The sequence below is a fragment of the Acanthochromis polyacanthus genome, chromosome 13 (assembly GCF_021347895.1).
Source record: "Acanthochromis polyacanthus isolate Apoly-LR-REF ecotype Palm Island chromosome 13, KAUST_Apoly_ChrSc, whole genome shotgun sequence".
In the NCBI taxonomy this organism is placed as follows: domain Eukaryota; kingdom Metazoa; phylum Chordata; class Actinopteri; family Pomacentridae; genus Acanthochromis; species Acanthochromis polyacanthus.
The window spans coordinates 24,490,983-24,507,694 of NC_067125.1; the positions used below are offsets into that span (position 1 = coordinate 24,490,983).

Consider the following 16,712-nt stretch of genomic DNA (forward strand, 5'->3'; position numbering starts at 1 on the left):
CTATGTTTTTATTGCACTAAAAGTTAAATATCCATTGACAAAGAGTAAACATCTATATTGACTGTATCTGCATGAAATGGTTTGGTCCGCTTTAGCGTCACTCACTAACGGTGCTTAATTGCAATCAGACAGGAGATGCGCCAAACAGACGTCGCTGCTGTGTGGCCACAATGTTGTCAAAAAACAAAAATCTTTTTACCAGAAGAGGAAGGAAAGGAAAGAGAGAGAGGAGAGAGAAAAGAAAGGCGTACGATCTCTGAGCCAGTTTTTCAATAAGAAAGGTGAGTAGCCTGTAGTCTGTGAATTTAGCCTGTTGGTTTAGGCTAATGTCCATGGTGAAATAAACCAACTAGCTATAGATTAGTGTTAGCTTACATTTTGTTAACATCTAATCAGTGCAGGGAAACGTTTAGGAAGGTATTCATATTAAATCACTGCCCCTGCCCCTTTTAGCAGCTGATGATGATGACCATCATCCCTCCCTGCCCCAGTGAAGAAGGTGAGCAACACTGTGCTAATGACATTGGCATGTCAGTTAGTATCATTGCAGGGAGTCTGTGAGGATTTCTGTCAATCTTGCTCTTTTCACCATTACAAAAAAGAAAATGAAATATTAATTAATGACATAAATTCCAACAAATTATTTTTTATCACATCATGAGCATTATGAAATGATTTATGAATAAACAAATAACCTTCTGTCTGTACGGGATGGTGGACAGTTGGAAAAGGGGAGTATCTTACCTGAGCCTGCATGTAAGTTACAGGTAATATTAAAATAATACAGTTTTATATGTTCATTAGGGCCATTAAATGGCAGACAGATAGATACAGACTTCATTATTATCTCCCTTCAGAACACACACACACACACACACACACACACACACACACACACACACAAATGAAACATTGTTTTTAAAGTATGTAATCAAGTGGTGATGATACAGAAGTGCAAATAATTTGTGTCAATGCTCTGTAGTCATCTATTGGTATATGGAATATTTTAATATATATATACTGTATATATCACAAACAGTATATATGCATTACATGGATTTTGTACTTCCTACAGAGCCAGGGCCCTCTAATATAGAACCAACAGTCGCAGCAGAGGAAGAAGAACAAGAACAAGGGAAAGAGAGACAGGTGGAAGAATGTAGTGGAAAGGCAGAAAGTGTTGACCCAGGTTTGTGGCCAGCAAATTTAACTGACAAAGACAGAGAAGCTATTGTGAGGGCACTGTCCACTCGAGATGATGATGATGTACTGCCACAGGATTCTGAGGGAAAACCATTCCCAGAATACTTATGGTACAGTAAGGCAGCTAATGGGAGGGAAAAGGTGAAGAGAGACTGGATAACTTACAGCAAATCCTGTAATTCACTGTATTGCATCCCATGTGTGCTTTTCTCACATTCACAAAAAAGACCTTCTCTGAGTGCACTGAACAGCCAAAGTGAATATAAAATGTCTGATGTAAAATGTCGTCGAATGTATGACAAATTCCCTGTCCATGAGAAGAATACTGTCACGATTCCTCCCTCTCCTACTCTGCAATCGGCCTAATCACCAGCAGCTGTGACAGAGCACAGCTGCTCTTCATCAATAATCAAGGCAGCATAAAAGACTGACTCTCTCTTAGACTCACTGCTGGCTCATTACAAACAACATGCTGCACTCTGCTCTCCACAAGCTACCCCCTCTGCTTCACACACGTCGCTCTATGGACTCTGGATTTTATTTTCCTTGGATCACCTCGTCTATCCCTCACCCAGGAACTCCTTGCCAGTTTGTCTACTCTGCCATTGCTGCGCCCCTCACCTCCGGCTCCCTCTGCTCTGCCCCCTGACCACGGCTTCCGTTCTCTGGACTTTTTGTGAGTTTCCTCCCGTGTTAATTTAGCTTTGTGTTTAGTTTTTACCTCGGCCTTCGGGTCCGCTTTTAGTTCAGTTCAGTTTTACTCTCCACTCAGTTATTCCTCCCCTGCTTCCTCGATTAAGAGTTTCTATTTATTATATACATATATTTTTTTTGTTCATTAAATCATTATTGATCCACCCACCTGTCAGTGCCTGCTTCTTGGGTTCACCCGCCCAGCCCTGACAAATACAGCACACAGGGACTGCTATTTGAAATGGAAAAACTTGCAACAGTCAGTAATGGCTGTTAGTGGCATTGACTCTCAGTTGCAAAAACAGATCCAGACAGAAACTGAGAAAAACAGAGCTCTCTTGCAGAGAATTCTAGATGTAACACTGCACTTGGCATCAAGGAATTTACCTTTCAGGGGTAAAACTAAAGACCTAGATAATGTCCAAAATGGACATTTCTTAGGCACACTAGAGCTTTTGTCTCATTATGAGCCACTGCTTAATGAGCACTTGCAAAAAGTCAGGGACAAAAAAAAGGAACCAGGCTGACACGTTATCTGAGTTCTGACATTCAGAATGAATTCATTGATTTATGTGGTAGAAGAGTTTTGAAGGAACGGGAAGAGGTTATTTATTTTTCAGTCATCTGTGATGCTACACCAGAAATTTCCCACACTGAGCAGAATGTGGTGCTCATCAGATATGTGAGGTATAGCGAAGAAACAGATGACTGAGAGATCACAGAACGGTTCTTAGAATTTAAGGACTCTCACAACAAAACAGGAAGTGAGATAGCAGAAATGATTGAAAATGTGCTTGATGACAAAGGGATAAACATTGGAGACTGCAGAGGGCAAGGTTATGACAACGGGGCAAACCTGTCAGGAAGGCATGGTGGAGGTTCAAAGATGTTTTGGGGTTGTTTTGCTGCCTCTGTGTCTTGACGGTGTGAAGGAATCAGGAAATCTAGGGACTATCAAAATATTTTGGGCCGCAATATAGGGCCTAGCGCCAGAAAGCTGGGTCTGCATCAGAGGTCATGGGTGTTCCAGCAGGACAACGACCTGAAACACACCTCAGACAGCACCAAGAAACAGTTGGAGACAAAGAGCTGGAGATTTCTGAAGTGGCAGCAATGAGTCTAGATCTAAATCCCACTGAACACCTGTGGAGAGTTCTCAAAGCTGCTGTTGCAAGAACCTTCAAATCTGAGAGACCTGGAGCAGTTTACAGAAGAAAAATGGTCCAAAATTCCATTTGAGAGGTGTAAGAAGCTTGCTGATGGTTATAGGAAGTGACTGCTTTCAGTTATTTCCTCCAAATATGCAACCAAATGCTCAGTTGAGGGTGGAAAAAATTTTGTGTGGTCCAGTTGTTGAGTTTTGTGTAAAATTTTGTCAATTTTGTCTTTTTTCTTCTGATTTTTTTTGTTTTTCCATTGCACATCAACGAAATAAACTTGTTTTCCAAAAACATTTGTAACTGCAACAATTTCTGGGAGAAATGGTGTATTTTCTGGAAAAATTCCAGGGTGCCAGTCATTTCGTCCATGATTGTACATATGCCAACCAAATTTCATGGCTGTAGGTGACATGTCCTGGCTGTAGTTAATGTTTGGAATTTTCCAGGAGGTGCTGTTGAGCTATTTTGGGTCACACCTTTGTTAATCCCCTGATGTGTGTGCAAATTTTCATGCATTTTTGGGTGTTTTTAGGCTGCCAAAATTGCAATTCAAAAATTAGGGGTAAAAGAAACCAATGGGCTTCAATAACATGGATGGTTTTCTGGTCACCTACCGTGTTATTAAACCAATCCAATTTCCCTGTGAAATCTAAAAATAGCGAGATAAAACAAGCACCAGAAAGAAATGAAAAGACATTTTAAATGTCTTCTACCAGTCACATTTTTCTGATGGAATAATTCACATATTCAAAGAGATTATTTTTATTCTATCTTTATATTGGACATTATAAAGTCCCATATCAAAGTGGCTGCTAAGTAGTGATAATTCATTTTCACTGCCCTGTAGTAGCAAATGTCATCAGCGTAATATTTCTTGTTTAAAAAAACATTACTATCAATATGAGACTTCAATATTCGCTCAGTAATAGAAAAACTTTGAAGTATTTGTGCACTTTTACGGTCTTTAACATATAAATATAACCATAATTAAATTGATGTGTTTGTATTTGAAGAATTGTCCGTAACTGCACAGTTTTCTTTGTAGGAAACATTTTATTTTGACATTTACAGAGTTATATACAGCATAAATGACATTTGAATAATAGGCTACTGTGATACGCAGACAGTGAGTGTTTGGAGGCCGACAACGAGCCACGACACGGAGGAAGAGTGTTTTAGAAAAGATCTGAAGATCATCTGCATAAAACAGCCCTTTTCTGACACGTAAAGCTTTTTTTAAATGACAAGAACAAACGTCTCTGATCATTGAAGGAAAGGTGTCGGTGAAATGTTGCTGCTGTTCTCAGAAGCAGCACTAGATGGCAGAAAGTGACCATCAGCTGTTGAAGGACAGTCGAATCATGAACAAACGTCTGTCCTGAAATCAACATGTTAAGACTGATTATATCGTGCAGTTCTGCTTTGTTTGACTTCTACTGCATAAATAAAGTGTAAATCCTCGGCTGGAAGAAGTAGTGATTCTGTGCAGCTGCAGTTTTTCCCGGATCGATGTTGAGACGTTAATATCTGAGTCTGTTGACGATTTGTTAACCATTAACCAGCAGAAAACCCTCGCATCGACAGTAGGTTCAGTGTTTTCATCCACAGAGACGGAAGGCTTCTGATAATATTTCTGCTCCTTATCTCACAGTTTAATGTTTACAGGAGTAGTTGAGCTTCGTGAAGGCTCTAAGGACCAGCCCGTTGCCTCGGTTATCGTCGTGTTGAGCAGCAGCACTTAAAAATAAACACTTCTCCTCCTTTAAAGTCTTTCATTACCTTTAAATCAGCAGTTTCTGTCCCTGCTTTGTTGTTTTTATATTAAAGGATATATTAAACCATGTATAAAAATATCTTAGTGTCTCGTTGATCTGTGCTGATCACAGCTCACAGCGGTTGTCCTCGGTCTTGTATCTGTCCATGATGCTCAGGACGTCCTCCAGGATGGACGGGCCCAGATCCAGGTCCAACCCCATCATGGAGTCGGACCGCGCCACGGTGGAGGAGGCGGTGAGAGCAGCGGGGACAAAGGCGGCACACGGAGACTCGCTGCGTTCGCTCCTCAGGTCCTCGTTGCTCAGACCGGCGTCTGAGTCGAGGCTGAGGCCCCGACGGACGTCCAGGGGCCCGCAGGTCTCCGACATGGAGTCCTCAGAGGAGACCTCGGAGAAGGAACCGGAGGACGGAACCAGCTTCCGGATGGCCGGCGAGAGGGAGATGTCCCGGCAGGGTTCTGACGCCAGGCGACCCACAACGCCGTTCTCACAGAGAGACAGAGTTGGGTGCTGCTGGGTGACACCGTTGGTCTGTTTGTGCCTGCCGTCTGCGGGCTGCTGGTGGTTCTGGTGGTGGTTCTGGTTCGAGGGGTCGTCCAGGTGGAGTCGTGGGGGTTTGGGTGGAGCCTGTTCGTGGGCGATGAAGACCGGCATGGACACGGTGGTCTTCAGGAGCCCGCTGGCCGAGTGCTGGTAGTGGAAGCCGTTGTAGGCGTAGCTGTTGGGGTCATGTTTGGATCCGAAGTCGTCGTCCATGTGTCGCTCGACGCTGTACGAGCGCGAGTGTCCATTCTGGGCCCGGCTCAGCGACGGCAGCATGTCCATCTTACCCTGCAGGAAGCCCACATCTCCGAACATGTCGCCTTCGCCCTCGGGTCCGACATGGGCGCTGTGGCGGACATCGCCCAGCGGCGGGCTGATCATGTCGCCCGACAGGACGTCACGCAGCTTCAGCCTCTTCCCTTTCTTGGGAGTCGTAGTTTTCAGGTACATAGGCGTCTTTGCCGGCATGTTGAGGCGATCTAACAGCTCCAAAACAGAATCAACACCTCCACAGCAAACTCTTGTCTCTGTCGTCTCCCAGCTGCTTCTCCAAGTGAGCTAACAAGTATGTCGGTCGGTCAGAGTAGCGATAGCAACCCGGGGGTAGAGCCTCACGCTGACATGTGACTCTGGGGGAGAGGACGAAGGCCTTGACCTCAGATCAGCTTCCTCTCGTACACAGAAAAGCCATATCAAAGCAAACAGCGAGTCCTCGTCGCTTCCAAACACGCTCAGGGACGAAGAGTCGGTTCTGCCGCCGCTGCTTCGTCCTCCAGAAGCTTCAGGAATGTGACATCAAAACACTGTAGATCTGTGAGGAGAGACGAGAGAAAAGGGAGTCAAAAAAGGAGCCAGGGGGAGATAAATGGGAGGGAGGGCTGAAGACGGGAGATTTACAGCCTCCTTTTCAAAGAGCCACAAGACATATGAAGGAAAACAGTCAGCGTTTGCTAACGGTGTCTGCTGCCCCCAACTCTCTGAAAATGTGAGTCACAGCAGAAAATTGGTCGCACATTCCCAAAGAGCCTCGGCTTCGTCGGTGGAAATACAAATTACGGCGAGGAAACTGTTGGTTTGAAAAGCTCCGGGCCTCATCTCAGCCTGTTATCAGGAAGAAAATCCTCTAGTGTCTTTTCTGAGACAAACACAGTGAATTATGGGAGCCTGAAGCCTCTGTGATCTTCTGACCTGGACATAAAGAAGTCCTCTGTTCTGTTCAGGCTGCAGCAGGTTTTTTTTTCAGGTTTTTCTGCATTTTTAGAAGACAAAGCTCACTTCAGACTCTTTAAAATCACAGTTAGAACTCCATACTATGCATTTCTTCTACTTACAATCTCTTGTATTTATTAAACCTGCTGCTAATTTGACTTTAAACACACTTTTTTAAATCTACATGTTAGTTTTCACTGTTTTGCACTAAAACAATGAGTCAAATTCACTGTTTCTTAAATTTAATCTGCAATAGAACTGATTCTGATGAATTCACTGCTAAGAAGGTTCAATGTTTGAGGTTTCTGATTTAACATTTGGTCTTTTCTTATATAACTTTAACATCTTGTGACTCAAACATGATGTCGGGATGCATATAGGCTCACTACTGTTTAAGAATTAGAGAAACAAATATGAATGGAAAGGGGGAAAAAGTTCATCTTGTGACAGTCTGACCTCCGGTTCATGATCCCTCATATTAACTGTGTAGCATCCTTTTAAATAGCCCATTTCATGCTTCATTTTTTTGGACCTATTAGAAGATATCTACAAGCTTTAACATTAAAAAAAACACTTATTTTCTCTTTGCTGCATCACTTTCTCATCTGGTGTTAAATCTTTCATCTCAAATTTGTAAAATCTTTCTATTTTGGACGACTTTCAGTGCTTCGGTCTCAGTTCTGTGACTGTTTTTAAAGAATAATCTCACAGTTCACGAGTTCACTGGTGTATTTATGCACTTCTGTGCAAACTAAAAGCACTAAATGCCTGAGGACGAGTTCTCAGCTGCGAGTATTTTGGTCACATCTGGGTGGCATCTGAAAGGTTCGTGTGAACGTTTGCACATGAAGGTTAGAGTCAAACAGATAAACGTGAGCAAATGAACACTCATTTCTTCTATTGAATGTTAATATTTTGAGGTTAATTTGGAAAAAATGTTGAGAAACGCGCTCCTTCGTGGTAATTCTCTTGGAAACTTTCCACACAAACTTCAGTATTTCACGCACTGGAGTGTTTTCACGTTGCAGCTTGTTGAGTTCAGCAGAAAGTCGGACCACCCTGGAGACGAGTTCAGGGTTTAAATACGACGCAAAAATTCACTCCAGGACACAAACTGAAACTATACCAATGATAATGTGATTGCTTGTGGTGCAAAATTGCTCACTAAATGTGTAAACATGCCAACAAACACTGACTGAAATCTCATCTTTCACAGAAATAATTTACAGAAAAAACAAAGGGAGGGAAGTTAAATATTGGTTTTGCTACCATTGAGTGTTAATGGTACAACATAGACGTAATAATTGGGGATATCAGTCACCGAAAAGTGAGGATGAGGAGGATGAGGAGGAAGATACAGAGAGACATTGGAGACTGAGATGATTTAGATTGTTAGTAATGTTTACTGATATCAGGAAAAGTGACACCGACAGAGCAGCAGTTCATGCAAGCTTCAGTTCTGAGGATTCTCTCTGATCTTTGGTTATATGTTGTAGATGGGAGAAGGTCAGGTATCGATTACAAACCAATATGGAGACAACTCCTCTGCTTAGTCATTCCAGAATAAACAATATCTAACCTTGAACGCAGCAGAGAGTCCTGACATATCTTCCTCCTACAGCGTCTGACTGTCAGAAGATAATTTGGGAAGATGTCAGCTTGTACAAAACGAGAATTACAGAGATCTAGTGACTTTTGTGAGTTTAACCAAACCGACTGCACTAATAATGAACTTTTCTGGCAGAAAATCTAGTAAAAACATGTTCAAAAAGTATTTCTGGTTCCAAATCAACTCAAATTTGGTTGAAAAGTCAAAGTCTTGGTACCACAGAACCGTTGTTTCAGCTGTGTTTCGGTTCCTTCTTCACCGTGTGGTTTAGACTTTATAATCTCATTTAAATCCAATTAAAACAGCAGTTAATTATCGCCTGCTCTTCATTAAAGTGCAGCAGCTGATTGGCGGCGGATGAAGAGGCTCTAGACGAGTCAACATCGTTTACATCTGCAGGAATCAGCTCAACAAAGATGAGATCGACTCGGCAGCAAGAGTTTCTGATAATTCTGAACCAAACTCTAGAGCTCAGTGACACACTTATTATCCATTTTTCTAGTATTTACAGTCAAGTTCTGTCCCAGTCCTGATAAAAATGCCTCAGCAGCTGCACTCATGGTGCCCAGAGGATGAATCCCAACTTCACTTTGGTCAACCGACTTTTCCTTCGATGCTACGACAAAGTTTACATTATAAAGTCAAGATGAAACACTTCTTTAGCTAATGGATGGACTGCGTATTCATATGGTGACGTAATGTTTGAGAACTATTGGAAAAAATCCCCTGAAAACTGCCTCACAGCTCAGAAAGTCATAAAAAGTTTCAGTGCCACGACTTTTTGAGTTGTTGGACGTCTTAGAAACAGAAAAATACCGTACGAAGTTCATGTCTGGATGACAGTACGCAACTATTGGTTAATGGTGGAACTTCAAACACTGCATATTAATTTTAAGTGACATTTATTTTGAAATGTGGTCTGAGGTCGATCGAGTGACCTAGAGTAGTCTGGAAAGTTATTCATTAGTTGGATGACGTGGTCTTAAAACAATCATCTTTGTAGCGTCCACATTCAGACTTAAAAACACACAAACACAGTAAAGTCAGAAGAAAGACTTCAAACTTGGGAAATGCAGAAATACTCTAAACAACAATGCTATACTGCTAAACTTCTATATATTATAGCTTAAAGTGGTCTCTCTTCAGCTCCACCCACAACTTGACTACTGCAAGGTATTCTGGGAAAAGTAGGAGCTCGGAAAGTTAAGGAGCAGATGAGACAAGAGATGGTGGACTTGAAACAAAACCTGGAGATAAAAGCACATAAAAACTGAAAATCTGTATTGAAGTCAGATCGCACATCATTATTTTACAGATATTTGCTGCTATTTTCACAGCTTTTATAGTCTTTTGAATGTTACAGTATTCTTCCATTTTTTGAATTTAAGTGCTTTTGCTGCCTGATTTTCAAAGTTTTCTAAATTTTTTCACAATGATTTTTAAAAAAAGAGCTTTTAACTGTTGGTTTGCAGATTTTCACAATTTTGTTAAATTAGAGTTAATATCCAGTAAAATCACCAAAAAAAGTATGATTTTGCATGGTGTTTTATTTAACAATCTGACTGTTTTTCTGGCTTTCTTGCCGCCAGATTTTCACCATTTCTTAATGGATTATTTTCATCTTTAGACAAATACAGGTACTGCAAACATCTGTGGTGTTTTTGGGTATTGATCAGAATAGTCCAGGAGAAGAGATTCTTTGGTGTATCACCACATCTACACCTCAGAACACCACAAACTGTCAGGTATAACTGCTGATTCATCCCTACAGCTGTTTAAATATGGAAAACCTTGACTTATCCTTGGTGTTTTTCATTTCTCTAGCCGTCTTTCCACTTTCCAAAAACATCCACGCATGAGAAACAAAGCAGAAGATGAATTCTCTCCACGTGAACCACAGATTCATTAACCCAGAAACATCTCCGTCTATTTTAAGCCGCTCAGTCGTAAAGAAAAACTGTCCGACGTGGTTTTAACTCTAAGACAAACAACTGCAGTTTCATTTACGCTGCATGAGTCCGAGAGGAGAAATGAAAGAAATTAATAAAAACCACAACAATGCAAAGAGAAGAAACATCAGAAGTGGACCAGTCAGAAGTGGTTCAGGAGGGCGGAGGCGCCACAAAATCAAACACTGCAGCAGATTCTTTGACTATTTCGACATTTTGGGTTTAAATTTGTGGTTAAGTTGCTTCAAACTACGCTGTTTAACTCAGTTTTCACACTTTTCTGTTTGAAAATCTTGTAAACAAGAGTTAAAAAAACGTCCTTTATTCACTTTAGCCAGTTTTTTCACTGTTTCGTAGCCAAATAATCCCAGTTTACAACATTTGCATCACTTTAATCTCCTGATTTTCAATCTAAAAGAGGCAATTGGGGTAAATATGGGAGATTTTTTGCAATATACAAGCTAATTACATTAACGTTTGTTGCTTTGTATGCAACAAACTTCGATTAAATGACACTGAGGAAGCTGTTCTTTAATGTAATTATTGAGGAAATGCAATCAGTGAAGGGTCATTCCAAGCACAAGAACTCAAAGGTGGCTCAAGTTCAAATAAACTAGATGAGAAAAATCTGAATTAATCAACTTATGCAACTGGTTTCTAAAAGATCAGCCATCTGATTCTGTTATATTACTTAGAATTTAGCATTTTGGGTTTATTTAGGACGAAAATAAGACTGTTAAAGTTACCATTATTCCTTATTCCACCCAAAGGCATCATGTTTAATTGAATTTTATGATTAATATTAACGTAAAACTGCTAAACTTCCACCCTCAGGTCAAGTTTTAACCATCCAGCAGGGATTTAAAGAAGCCAGAATCAAACAACGTTCCCTAAAAGTCCTTCGACAGGCAGCAGGGAGGAGATGTTTCAGACGCTTTCTTCAACTTTCCTGGAATCCGGGGCGCTGCCGATGATGCAACAAGGCCGATCCGACATCTGCTGCAGCTCTCAGGCCCCGTTTGTTCCCCTTCTCCGCTAAAACTTGTGGGACGAACGCGCCTGAACGCACCGCCGCGCGTAATTGCGCTCAGCAGGCGACTGTTGACGAAAAGCATTTTTGCTCGTCCGCTAATCCGTTTGTTTTTACCACAAAAGTAAATCTGCTGTTGTCTCCTTCTGACTGTTTACCACGCTGAAGTTTCACATTTGTCGTCTGTGTGCGTTTAGAATGACTCATTTTCTTCATTTGACCGTGAATATGTCATGAAAGAGTCACATCTTGACTTACGACTCCTGGTGAAGCAACATATCCCCCACATTCAGCAGAAACTCTGATTCATGACGTGTTGAAATCATGTGTTTTACTCTGTTTCTCCTCTTATCTTCCAGAGTTTGTGAACTGCTATTTAACAACTAAAACTGGTTCCAGCTGAAGCCCGGAGACAGAAGATGTTGAGCTGAGAGTAAAGCTCCAGTTAACTCCCTCCGTTACGTAACTCTGAGATCATCTCAGGTTCTCCTCAAGTCTCCAAACACTCCACTGATGGACACAACAAATCTGCCTTTTTCTGCTCTAATCCTCACAAATAAAACAAACCTGAACATAAATGACTCATAAACCTGCATCCACACTGAAAAAATGCTTTAAGAAATTACTGTTGTTTTACAAGTTTAAAATGGAAGCTATTAACTAATAACACTGAAAAGAAAATTAAATCCCTTATTATTTTTATGTTCACCATGAAAAAGTGCCAATAGCATTAAAGAAAACGGTATTTTACAGCAAAATGCAGGTTTTTGAAATTGAAAAAATATATATCTCAAGGATTGAATATTTATAAATAATTTTTAACTGTTATTTTACAGATGTCCTTTGTTTTGATAAATTGCAGATGATATCTAGTAAAATCACAGAACAACAGTATAAATTTACCTGTTGACTGAAAAAAAATGGTTTAAAATTGTAAATAATGCCCATGTCAACAATATTTTTTTAAAACTGTAAAAAAACAAAAAAACAAATTACTGTTATTTTACAAGTTTCCCTGTTTTGTTAAATGGAAGCTAATAACTCATAACATTAAAAAAGGAAAAAAGTCAAATTCATTTTTATGTTAACCACAAAAAAAAACTGCCCAAACTGCCAATAATATAAAATAAAACCACTATATTTTTCAGTTAAATTCCATTATTTTTCACTGTTTTTAAATCCGCAATAAAATCATTTCACTAATAGGTTTCAGGTTGCAAATTTTTGAAATTAAAAGTAAACATACCAAGAATTGATTTTTTATAAATAATTTAAAAACAACAATTAATAATTAAAAAATAATAAAATAACCGTTATTTTACAGACGTCCTTTGTTTTGTTGAATTGTATATAATATCTAGTAAAAGCACAGATTTATTTTAAATTTGCCTGATAAAATGCAGTTATAACTGTTAATGATTTTCACGTTAAAAAATGTTTTAAATTTTTACGAATTGTAATTTGTTCTATAACGCTTTCAACAGACATTTAAATCTGCATAAATATTTAACAAATATTTGCCATTATTTGAGAAAAAAGTATATTGAATAGCAAATGTTTAACTGTTATTTGACATTTTTTCTGTTTTCTTTAATCGCAGAAAATCAATAGTTAAAAGTGTTGAATATGTGTTTAGTATTTAAAAAATAAAATACAGACAACAACATCAATACTCAAAAATATGTATTTTTTTACAAATGGTAAATTCTTTCTTTGACCACATTTGACCATAAATTACACATTTTTTTTACTGTATTTAAATTTACAAATGAATATTATTATTTTACAGACATTTGATGTTAATTTAAAGAAAAATTCTGCATATTAAGGACAGAAAAATAGTAAATCACTTTTAAACGGTTGTTAACTTGTCTTGTTAAACTGAAAATAATATCAGATAAATTAATGTCAAAAATGTATTTAAAAAAATACTTACTGACCGTAAACACACAGAAAAATGGCCAAAGCTGTAAATAATGTTCACATGAAAAATATTTCACTTTTCTAAAAAATAATAGTTTGTTCTTTTATTATGCCTGACTTTAAAATTACAATTGAAACTATTATAAAAACGTTATTATTTTACAGAAATGTTTTTAAGAGATGTAGTTTTACAGTGCAGCTCCAACTCTGATTGGCTCTGGTCATAAAAAAACATTTTTTTTCGAATTATGAACTTCCTGTTTCTCAGAATGAATAAACTTCAAAATAATGGTGAAATTTTAGAGGTTGTTTTGATATCATTTGTATTAAATTAATAAAAAATAAAGTAACTAGTAAAAAATATGAAATACATGTTAATTATAAAAATAAAATACAGAAGAGACAACATACAAATACATAGACAACAATCAAAAATCTTTTTTTGACAAATGATAAGAATTTATTTCACCACATTTGAACCATTAAATTACACTATTTTTGTTGTATTTAAATCTGCAAATAAATAGCATTATTCTACAGACATAATTGGCAGAAAAATATACAAAGTTAAATCACTGTATAAATGGTATTTTAAAGATTTTCCCTGTTTTGTAAATTGAAGATATCTAATAAAATCTCAGAAAAAAATTTAATTTACTTGTTGACTCAAAAACAAAAACATAAAAAATTCAAAACTATTAATAATGTAAGTATTTTTTATAAATAATATATTATTTTTTAACTACGTGTGACCGTATGATTACAAATGTTAAAATTACATGTAAACAATTTAAAATATTATTTTACATAATTTACAAATTTAGTTCTACAGTGCAGCTCCACCTCTGATTGATTCAGATCATTAAAAAAATATTTTTCCCAAATTATGAACTTCCTGTTTCTCAGAATAAATAAATTTCACAATGATAGTGAAATTTTAGAGGCTATTTTGATATAATCTACATTAAATGAATAAAATAACACAGATCTCTTACATTGTGTGGCTCCTAAAGCAGATCTGTGGCCTCCAGATATTGAAGTTTATTCCAGGGGACATTTTTATCATACAGGTGGCAGAAAGCACCGGTCTGAGTCACTAGATGTGTTTTAAATTGTGCAATATTTCCACCATCAGTCTTGCCCTCCCTCCCTTTCTGGGGAATTTCTGGGGCGCAAAAACATCTGACTGCTTAATCTGCTTAGAAATTAGATCATCATAACCCAGATGGGCTGAGATTCTCCATTAGAGTGTCCCGGAATAAACAGGCTGAGCTTTTATTTAGCTTTTATTCTGCTTTTTAAGACCAGAAATCAGCTGTAAGAACACAAGCATGCTTCAAACTCTGAGATAAAAATCAGTTTGTGTCTCTTAAAGTTCTAAATATGAGATGAAACCTCCGATCAGGTCCGTTTAAAGAGCAGAAAAAGGATAAAAGGCGTATTTTTAGCGTTGTTCTCTCTTATTACATCACAACAAAGTGCGCACGTTGAAACCAAAGGGAGTGTCACACACACACATAGAAATACAACGTTACACTCGCCACCTTTCCCTCTTTTTGTTTTTCCACATAAAAGCCAACAAAAGCTCCATTCAGCAGCCAAACATCAACAACCGACCACGTTTTGCATTTTTCTCATTTTTTTTAAAGAGTGAAAAAAGTAGCGGAATAAAGAGAATAATCGGTGGTTTCTTTTACCTAAAAACTGAAGCGTCGCTCCGACATTCTGCTGGAAATAACCTCTGTGGAGTCCTGCGGTAAAATCCAGCTGAGCTCCGGCCAGGTAAACCTCTTACCGGAGGGCTGCTACTGAGTCTGGAGCTGCTGGACGGAGAAAGTAAAGCGGGATCACCGGGAGAGGCGTCAAGCTCACCGGAATAAGCAGAGCGAGCATCCGGTTGGGAGTTTTAAAGTAAGATCCTCACCCGGTTTAAGCGCTAACTCTAACCTCCCAACTACAATATATAATAGTATCAATAAGACAGTAACAATGCTAACTTCCCCACTGTAGGATTAATAAACTCTCATTGTATATCATTGTATCATAACATATTGTGTCACTTTGGGCATTTTTTCTATAAAACACTCACTATTAGTTATTTTAACAACAAATGCTAAAATGGTAATCACTTTAAGCAACCTAAGACAAGAAAATTAGGCATTTTACTTAAATAAAAACAACCTTTAAATGCTTTTTTAAGAATTAATATGCTTGGTTTTATTGTGAAGGATGAATATCTGAACCTGTGGTGCCACTGTGGCTGATTCTGGCTGACATGACAGAGCAGATTGCAGTGAAATAACTCATTAAGGGGTCCTTAAAACAACCAGTAATCACGAAACCATCAGAACTCTTGAGATATTAAAGGAGAGACAGTGTTATTGATCAAATCCACCAACAAAAACGAGTGAAAGTCACAATCAGAAAGCCTTTTTTGTCATTTAAAGGTCTGCATACAATTAAATTAGGTGTGCAGCTGCTGTTAATGCATAGAAATGTAAATATTAAAACACAAAAAACACAGGATATTATGTAAATAAACAGTAAAATAAACATAAACAGCATAAATGTAGTGTCAACACTAAATATAAAGCAGATTATTATTGACAGGTGGCATAAATTGTCAATATATAATCAACAGCAACATGAAATATGCGTTGCACAGACATAAATGTAATTATTTTATATTGCACTTGAATAACAAAGTGTGCAGCCACTTTGATCAACAGGTGTGAAGTCATGAAAAGGTCAGAGGTGAAAAGGGGAGACATAATCTCAGGATTTGTTTTGTTTATGACACTACAGACTTAATCCGTCTAAATTTATGTTTCATCTCCAACTAACAAAACAGCAGATTTTAATGTTATAATTCATCAGTAGTTAAATTAGACTTTGTTTTTTTTCTCTGCTTTAGTGGTGAAACTGACGAGTCATGTTTTCTGCTTCGTCCAGCCAATCAGAGCTCTTCTTATTGCTGATTCTTGGTGACAGACGGTGTTGAGCTGACAAAGACTCCAATAATTTGATTAGCAGCAGGCAGAAACCAGAAACCTGCTGCTTCACTGTGCAGCAGCCAAACCGGTGTAGACTGATACTGAAAACAAGGAGCAGATTCTGATTAGACGAACATTTGAATAAAAATAATCTCAGATATTTGGAGGATTGTGACGTTAATAAATGTCAGACTGCATTAGAGAAGTCTTCGAAACCTGCAGCTTTGATGCTTTTTAAAGCTGCACCAGTTCAGGGCATCACTTTGCATTTTTGATCAAAAAGTCTGGCAGAATTCTGGATTTAACTTTATTTGGAGAGGAGAGTACTGACATGTGTTTAAATGAGAGTGAACAATCAAGCCAAATTCCCAGATACTTGTAGCAGGACACAAACTGAATCTCAGGGCTGTTCAGTGAGAGAAGTTTGATCGGATGTTCAATTTGTGGAAGGATTATGTTTAGTGTCAAAAGAACATCTGAAAAAGTGTATTGAATGTTGTTGAAGCTAATCTGTATCTCAGATGGGGCCATGTAGATGGAGGAACTAGATGCTTAGACAGTTGTGTCATCGGCGTACAGACGGAGGTGTGAATTGGTTAAAGCATGAGTCATATTGTTGATGTAA

General features: G+C 38.3%; 1 protein-coding gene across 1 annotated transcript; it reads right to left on the reverse strand.

Annotated features, from left to right (window-relative positions):
• Positions 1-4,089: 4,089 nt before the first annotated feature.
• Positions 4,090-14,948, reverse strand: zgc:154093 (uncharacterized protein LOC777623 homolog). Its single transcript, XM_022198065.2, has 2 exons — positions 14,792-14,948; positions 4,090-6,185 (listed from the first exon to the last, which is right to left on the reverse strand). Exon 2 carries the CDS (start codon positions 5,840-5,842, stop codon positions 4,937-4,939), a length of 906 nt encoding a protein of 301 aa, XP_022053757.2. The 5' UTR covers positions 5,843-6,185; positions 14,792-14,948; the 3' UTR covers positions 4,090-4,936.
• Positions 14,949-16,712: the final 1,764 nt, after the last annotated feature.